This window comes from Crocuta crocuta, unplaced genomic scaffold (genome assembly GCF_008692635.1).
Source record: "Crocuta crocuta isolate KB4526 unplaced genomic scaffold, BGI_CrCroc_1.0 scaffold179, whole genome shotgun sequence".
NCBI classification, from domain to species: Eukaryota; Metazoa; Chordata; class Mammalia; order Carnivora; family Hyaenidae; genus Crocuta; species Crocuta crocuta.
The window spans coordinates 266,460-274,638 of NW_027551568.1; the positions used below are offsets into that span (position 1 = coordinate 266,460).

General features: G+C 63.1%; 1 protein-coding gene across 1 annotated transcript in view; it reads right to left on the reverse strand.

Moving 5' to 3' along the window:
* The window catches only part of CPLX1 (complexin 1), a 32,007-nt gene extending 24,972 nt beyond the window's left edge, over nucleotides 1–7,035 (reverse strand). Inside the window, exon 1 of the mRNA XM_077750481.1 lies at nucleotides 6,930–7,035. Coding sequence (XP_077606607.1) covers nucleotides 6,930–6,960 — 31 coding nt within the window. The 5' untranslated portion in view covers nucleotides 6,961–7,035. The remainder of the gene's footprint in view (nucleotides 1–6,929) is intronic.
* Between the last annotated feature and the right edge of the window lie 1,144 nt (nucleotides 7,036–8,179).

Below are 8,179 nucleotides of genomic sequence, written 5' to 3' on the forward strand. Positions count from 1 at the left end.
GCCACTGCCCCTCATCCCCCGCCCCTCCTCTCCTTTCTGCCCGACACCTCCCCCTGCCACACAGCATTTGTTGTTCCTGCGTCTCCCGGGAGGCCCCCAGGCCTACGGGCCTTGCTCTTAAACCACTGGGGGCCAAAGCGTGGAGGCAGAGGCCTGGGGCCAACGTGGCTTGGCGCACGTGCAGTGGGTGGGGCCCTGCCCTCGAGAAGCCCACCACCCAGCACGGCGTCCGCCACTTCTGCCGGGACGAGGCTGCCATGTTCACGGAAACGTTAAGAGCAGTCAGTGGTGCCAAAAGGCACAGGTGTGGACACCGACCTGCCTGGAGGCCTGGTCAGAGCCGCTCCGGACGGCTGCTAGACCTGAGTCTCAACCTCCTGAGTCCCAGTCTGCACGGAACTTGGCACCCAGCACCCAGCACCCACTATACGGCACCCTCAGCACCCAGATCCAGCACTCAGCACCTAGCACCCAGCACCCACTATATGGCACCCTCAGCACCTAGACCCAGCACTCAGTATTCTCAGCACTGAGCACCCAGCACCCTCAGAACTCAGCACACAGCACTTAGCACCTGGCACAATACACGGCACCCAGCACTCAGAACCCAGCACCGCAAGCCCTCTGCTGGGCCCTGAGTGACCACCTGACCTCAGCCCACCTCCTCAGTCTAGAGGTCACAGTTCACAGTCAGGCCCATGGTACCAAAGGGGACCTATAGAATGGAGCAGGGACTCTTCCTCAACCCTGCCAGTCTCTATGAAAAGAAAGCCAGAGGCCCTGGCTGATTTCTGCAAGGGTGAGAGCAGCCACGTCCCCCGAGCCCCCGTCCAGGAGATGAGGAAAGTGAGAGCAACCCCAGAAGACAGACTTATACGAGGCCCAAGCACACACAGGCCAGGAGGAAAGAGTGCAGGGACCCCAGCCGATACCACCCCCCCGACGGCACGGGGTGCTCGGGCAGCCGCCGGCCACCAGCCGGAGTCCCAGGATGGCCCTGTCCTCCCTGCCTCATCCACTCGGACCCGGGCTCGGGTTTCCCACGCCAGAGTCTCCGAAATCGGCGGCATTAGGGTCTGCCTGGACTTGATGCTCATTCTGCTGGTTTAAACGCCCCAGCATTAAATGGGCAACGTTCCGGAGCCAACCGCGTCCCTGGTGTTTGTGCAAGATCACCGTGAGCCCCGTCACACAGGAGCTATTAAAACAAATGCTTTAATCCCAACCGGAATTTCTTGCCAACCAACAAGGCAAAAAATAAATGACTTTACCAGTTTAAGTGCATTTATATCCATCTTATTCCCACACTGGGGCAAAAGCTTTATAACTGAACTGTAGCTTAATCAACCAGGACCATATTCTCCTGAGGGGAAGACGGCCCCTCGTTGCTTTAGGGAGAAAAGGCAGTTTCTCTGATGTGCCTTCCAGCCTGAGACATGTGGGGCAAGTGGGGTCTCTCCTGAGTCCAGGGAGGTAAGTGCTGCCTGATCAGCGGGGCATCTGGGAAGCCCGTTCCGAGTGATGTTGGCATTTCAGCACGGAGCTCTGCTGCCTGCCTGCGGAGAGCCCGGCCCCCAGGGGTGAGCAGGGGAAGGAGGCGCCCCTGCCCTTGGAGGGCTAATGGTCGGGGGTCTTACATCCAAACATCAAGACTTCCCAAGCTGGTGTGAGCCAGGTGCTGTGAGGTGCCCATCCACCTTGTCTGGAGGGCGAGGCGCCCACCTTGTCTGGAGGGCGAGGCCCCCACCTTGGCCTCACCTTCGCAGACCCTTCTTGCCCATGACACACAACTGGAACCCTCCGTAAGATCCATAAACACATCTGCTAAGCAGGACGCGGGCTTGTTCCCTGGGCCCCTCCCTTCTTCCTGCCTCGTCCACGGGACCCAAGAGCAGCACCAGCCACTTGGCCGCTGGGAGAAGCCGGCCAAGCATGAAAGCCCAGGGAGGCTTGCGGGGTGACAGGGCACAACGGGAGCCGAAGCCGGGCCCCAGCTGGCAGCACTGAGCCACCGCCGACACCCCCTTGCGGGAGGGAAACACACCTCCTCAGCCCCTCTCTGTTTCTCGAATGTGCACCTTCCTCCGTGCAGGACTGCAGCGCTTCCCTCCCGGCTTGCTCCTTCCCCCGCAGCCCCGCTCGGCCGGCCGGGACGGGGCGGGGGTGCCGGGCCTCACCCTCTGCGTGGCGTCCCAGGGGTTACTGTCTCGTACAGCTCTGACCTGAGGCCCTAGGAGGCCAGGTGAAGGAGGGTCCGGGAAAGAGCTATTTCTGACCTGCAAACACCTCAGGCCCCTGATGCTGCGTCCGGGAAGCGGCCGCTGGCACCCACGGGCTGGGAGTCACAGAGCCAGCGGCGGCACACACGGGCGCTCAGGGTGCTTAACACGAGCGGGCGCCAAACAAGAAAGGAGGCCCCAACTCAGCCCTGGAGGTGGGGGAAGGCACCGGCGCCGAGGGAGGAGCTTCTCTGCCCAGGGCCCCCAGCTCGCAGAGGGCGAGTCGCCCCACTGCAGCCACACCCCATGTTGTGCGAGCGGCGAGGTGGGCACTGCCCTGTTTTCTCTAGGATCTGACCCTGGCAGCCTCGACACATCTGGAGGCCGGTCCCCATGAGACCCCCAGGACGGCGCCCCAGCAGAGAGCAAACAGCCTGCCACCCACAGGGTACACAGGCCCTCAGAGGCTCTCCCGGGGGTGTGCATCTGTGAAAGGCTGTTCTGTCCACGGAGGGCTGGGTGACCCTCCTCCCACACACCGCAGTCTTGCTCGGTGGAGAGGCTGTCTGCACACACTCATGCACACATCCGTGGCCCTTCTCTCACCCTCGTCTCTCACCTCCTCAAACACCGGATCGCAGGCCCTCATGCCCTCACCAAGACAGGACAGCCTTTCGGCCAAGCCCAGACCAGGCTCTCTGCCCCAGGGTGGCCCCTGGCCGCAGGCCCCAGTGACCACAGCAGCAGTGGGCCACTGGAGTGCTCGGGACAGAAGTGTGCTTGCTGAGAAGACCCCTCCCCTTGGGTTTGGTCACTGTTGTCCTGTAACATTTCTCCTTCCAATCTCCTGCTGCCTTCCACACCTGTCCCAACCCCTGCAGCCCCTGGGCCTTTGCACGTGCCGTGTCCCAGTCTCACCTGCACATCCTTGAATCCCATCTCAGATGTCCTCTCCTCCGTGCAGCCCTCCCCGGCCCCCACACCATCCCCAAGGACCTGAGCACACCCTGGACATGGACTGTGTCATGCTAAGGCAAGTCAACAGAGTAACCAGTGTTGAAAACCAGTTTGGGGGGCCAAAATACCCAGGCTGTGCCTGATTTAGCCTGATGAGGGTCCACAACCAACCACACTACACTGACAGCTGCCCACGCTCTCATCCACGGTGTGAATACAGCTCCTGGGCCGAGTGCCACTTCCTGGCCTTGGGGGAAAACAGTCTTCTCAGTTCGTACCCTTGAGGATCCGGGGCCCCGGCTTCCCAAACATGTGGCCCAAGCACCTGGCTGCTCTGTTACCAGCTCCACTGCTGCCACGGACTCCGCACGTGTTTTCTGCTCTGAGGGTCTGAGCAGTAAGTCTGGGGGCGTCTTGGTGGATCTCGGGGGGGCCCAAAAACATAAAAGCCTCCGGGATATTTTCTTAGAACAGATTTGCCAACAGCTGGACCCTTTCTCACCAACATGGCCCCAGAGACTCCTCCTCCTCCTCAGCCAGCCCTGCGAGCCCGCGGGGCCTCGGCTCCCCTGCCTCCGCGTGGGCCCCGCAGAATGGTGTCCCGGGCACCACGTCTGAGTTTGAGGGAGCCAAGGGTGCCCGCTAGTCACCCCACAAAGGACTCAGGCCCTGAGAGCAGATGCCCCACGGCCCCCACCCTCTCAGGCTGCATCTCAGGAGAGACGCAGCCACCATGCAAAGCCCTCCTGTGTCCACTCCAGGGGCCCAGGGACTGGAGCACCCGGGCAGATGCTGCCGCCTCGGGGGAAGGAGCCCCGGGAGCCACCTGTCCTCTCCTCTGTGGTCCATGCCTGCCCACCTCCTGCAGAGAAGCAGCTGGGCACCGGGTGTCTGTGAAGCCACTGGTCGGTGCTGATGGCTTTGCTGCGACGTGACAGGGACACTTGTCCTCACCCAGTGACAGCCCCTAGCAGCTCCCAGCCCCCTCCCTCTCCCTTCTCTCCCGTAGTGTGGCAGGGGCCCAGGGGTCTGCGCCCTGCTCCCAGGTGGTCCCCAGGAGGTCCAGTGGGGCAGAAGGTCCTCGGCAAGGGTCACACAGCAGCCCGCTGGCTGGGCACAGCCTCAGGGGGGGCTGGGCCCCCAGGACCGGACAGCAGCCGACGTCACCAGAGGCTTATGGGAAAGGCCTGGGGTCGTCTGAGCTTTCACCTCCGTCCAAACTGCCTCTGAGCTCCTGTGAGACCGGCACCCCGTGAACTTTGGACTGTCGCTCAGTTCCCCATACCCTGCGCCCCAGAGTGGACGAGGCCCTACAGCCGTGCACTTGGGTGGGGGTGGGGGGTTGGGACTCCCTGCTGCTCTGTCTGCCTGACGCTGACTCTGGAGTCTTGTAGTCGCCATTCCTCCCAGGCAGTCACCTCAAAGCCTCTGTCCCTAACAAAGACCTTCCATGAGACGCCCGGTCAGGAAGACACGCAGCCGGTGAGCCGCGGGCAGCCTCAGATGAACACAACTCAAGGGGGCTTCGTGGAGCCAGCCAGTGCTGCCGTGAGGGCCGCCACGGGGCTCCCTCCGGGCCATGCCTCCCTCCTGCTGTAGGTCTTTCTCTGGGTGTGCAGGTGTGTGGTCTCCGAGTGTGTGATCTCCGAGTGTGCAGGTGTGCGATCTCACGGTGTGTGGTCTCCGAGTGTGCAGGTGTGCGATCTCACGGTGTATGGTCTCCGAGTGTGCAGGTGTGTGATCTCTGTGTTTCTAGCCGTCAGTTGCTCAGCTTGTTTCTGACCATCTCTGTCACTGTGTCTGTCTCTCTCCACCAGTCACCCTACATTCCCGTCCCTCGTCCTGCTTCCCTGGGCTCCTCAGTGTTCGTCTCGGTGTGCTCTTTCCCCTCGGCTGCTCTGTTTCAATTCTCCACCCCTCCCAAGTGGCTGCTGGGCCTGACCCCCAGCCTGCACCCCACTGTCTCTCCCGCCTCCATCCCCCCCTAGCCTGCCCGCCTCTTTCTCAGCGGTTTCCTGGGTGTAACCCCCTGGGTCTGTCTCTCTTGGAATACTTCTCCTGGTGTCTGTCTGTCCCTCTGTCTGAATGTGCTCATCCTGAGAGACCAAAATGATGCCCGCCAGGGAGAGAAGCACAGAAACAGCACGAGGTCCTGCCCTGGAAGTCGCGCAGAGCTCGCCCTCAGCGGGGATGGTGGGCATCGGGAGCCAGCACTGGCTGGGGCACCCTGTGCGTGGCCACCAAGAGGGTGCTCCAAGGCGCCTCTGCTGCCGCCCCCCTCCCCCAGCTCCCACACGGCCCCGAGAAGCCCGCCCCGTCGCCGCCGCAGGAGAAACTCTGGGCTGACATGGAACAAAGGGACTCCAGGCTGGCAATTACACAGCTAATTTCAGCCATGTAGACAGCCAGATCAGATATTCCAGTTTTCTTACAAACCCACCTCAGGGCCTGAATTAGCCACCTAATTAATTATCTGTAACAGCCTGGGACTGGCTGGTGGAGCATGGATTGCTCCTGCTGCCAGGGTGCTGGCCTGTCCCTGAATCATGTCCCGGTGACGTAATCATTATAATTAGACTCGACCTGCAGCCGCTCCTTGACCACAAAATCTTAGGAACTGTGGCCCCGGGGAAGGCCCAAACGTCTAGTCACCTACCTGCGGCGAGCACAGAGGCAGCCGCCTCGGGCCCCGTCCTGGGTTTCGTGGCGCTGTGCCGTCCCCACCCGGCCACGGTGGCCCCACTGGCGCCCCTCCTCCCAACACATGGTCCTGGTTCCTCCCACCACTGCAGACGCATCACCTGACTCACGCCAGGCTGCCATCGGTGCCAGGTCAGGGTGGGGCCCACAGAGGCGGCCACCCAGGGAAGACATCCGGATGGCGGAGTCAGGTCTGGGCACAGGCTCCCACAGCAGCGAGCTCCGGGAGCTGGTGCTGCACCAGCACACGGCCCCGCTGGAGAGGCCGCTCTACCAGGAAGCCCGCGCCACTGTGGACTTCACTGCGCTGCCCACCTCCTAGCCAGGGTCTCTGGCCACAGCGGTGGCCTTCTGAACCCAGCAGGCACAGGATTTGCTTCAGATAGGAGTCAGCAGTGTTGGAAGGGTAGACCCTCCCCCCAACACACACACGCACACACAGACACACGCACAGCTGCACTCCTCCGTGGAACGGGGCCAGGCCCACACCAGCCATCCTGGTCTTTTCTCTTGTCCCCGAGCTCAGCCAGCCCTGGCTCCCTGCGCATGCTGCTGCCCCCGCAGGGGTGAAACCCCCAGGGGACAGCCCCAGGCCTGGTTCCCCACCCCCACTCTACCTGCTCCAGCCACCCTGCAGCCTCCCGTAGCTTTGCCCACCAAGAGCAAGGTCCCAGGGGGGCCACCAGACCCTGACAGTTGGGGCTAGCCGTAGTGTCTGTGAAACCCACACTGCGCCGGGCCTTCCTCCCAAGTCCAGGGGAGAGTGCTGCTGTTGAACCCTTGGCCCCATTCTCTGCTCTGCCTTCTGGGCTCTGCCCTGACCACAGCACGGCAGCGTACTTCCTCCCCCACGGCCTTGGCCCCTGCGCCGTTTCCCTGGCTCTTTCCTGAGAGAGGGAGTGGGCAGGTGTGTTTTGGGGGGATGTGCAGTGAAGGAACGTGTGAAGTCTGGGGCGACCATGTGCGGCACGTGCCCCGGCGTGTCCGCGTGCCACGGCGGTCTGCAGCCCGCGACAGCTGGGGGCATCCTGCCCCCACCCCCCCGCTTCCTACCTCCCAGGGCCTGTTTCATCACGAACTCCATGCCGATGGCTTTGATTCCTCAGCGGCTCCTCCGATGGTCAGAACTCACATGCAAGTGTGGCCAGGAGCTCTCCGCCTGCAGGAAAGGAAGTGGTCACAGGTCACCCTGATCAGGCCTGGGGAAGAGCTTTTCCTCATCCCCACATGACGTCCCGTGAGCATAGGTCTGGCGTCTGAGAGAGCGTCATTTGACAATCTCCCCACACTTTATGGCGGGATCCCGGCACTGACAGGGATGCCTAGGAGGGTCTGGGGAGGGGTCTCTGTGGAGGAGGGTTTCTACCCCACGCCCTGACCAAGGCAGGTAGATCCCAGGACCCTACCAGGGCCTGCAAAGGGGTCTCACCTGGAACCCTGGGTTTCTGGAACTAGTTTTCAGTGGCCATTGCAGGGACGTAGGCAGGGGTGCTCATGACTTGGGAGAGCACAGCTCAGAGGAGCCGGGCCCAGGTGGGGGCAGGCCCAAGGGGTGTTGGAAGGTGACTGGCTCTTCTGCCTCCTTTCTGGGCCCTGGGCCACAGCGGGGTGGGGGTCTGTCTAAGGGACGGGCACAGCGGCAAGGGTGGGGTGGGGCCCGAGTGGATGCCCCTTCAGAGAAGTCCCCTTGGCTTCTGACAGGGAAGTCTCGGGAGACCGGCTCCATCCAAGGGAAATTCCAGTGCCCACGGCCACCAGTGAGGGTGGGGGCGGAAGGGGGAAACTGCAGGGAGTCGAGCCTTCAGGGAACAAATGTAAATGCGGGGGAGCAGACCACCCCTCCACCTGCATCTGCACGGGTAGGGCGTTCCAGGGTCCAGGTCTGCTGAACTCTGGTGGGGAGGTGCTTCCTGTGAAATCAACAGCTGCAATACCCCTGCCTCCCCACCTGCGGGGTCTCCTCCGGGCAGGGAGCCCCAGGTCTCTGGAGACCCCGTGTTTCACGGGGTTCTCCTCTGCAGACGAAGGAGACCCGCGGCTATGCGGCCTGGGGAGGGCTGGCTGGGTGGCAGTGCCCCCGCCTCCCCGCAGAGCGCTGGCGCGCAGGGGCGCCCTTGCCGCAAAGCAGATTCTCTTCCAAACTTCTCCCCTGGCTCCTGAGGGGGATGGGCACTCGCGGTCCAGCCACAGCGAGACGGGAGCTGCTGGAGCCCCCGGGCCCCCGCTGCGCCGCACCCCTTGGCTTTGCGGGCGGGCGCGCCGGGGGGCGGGGGGAGCCGGGAGCCGGGGCACCGCGGTGGCGC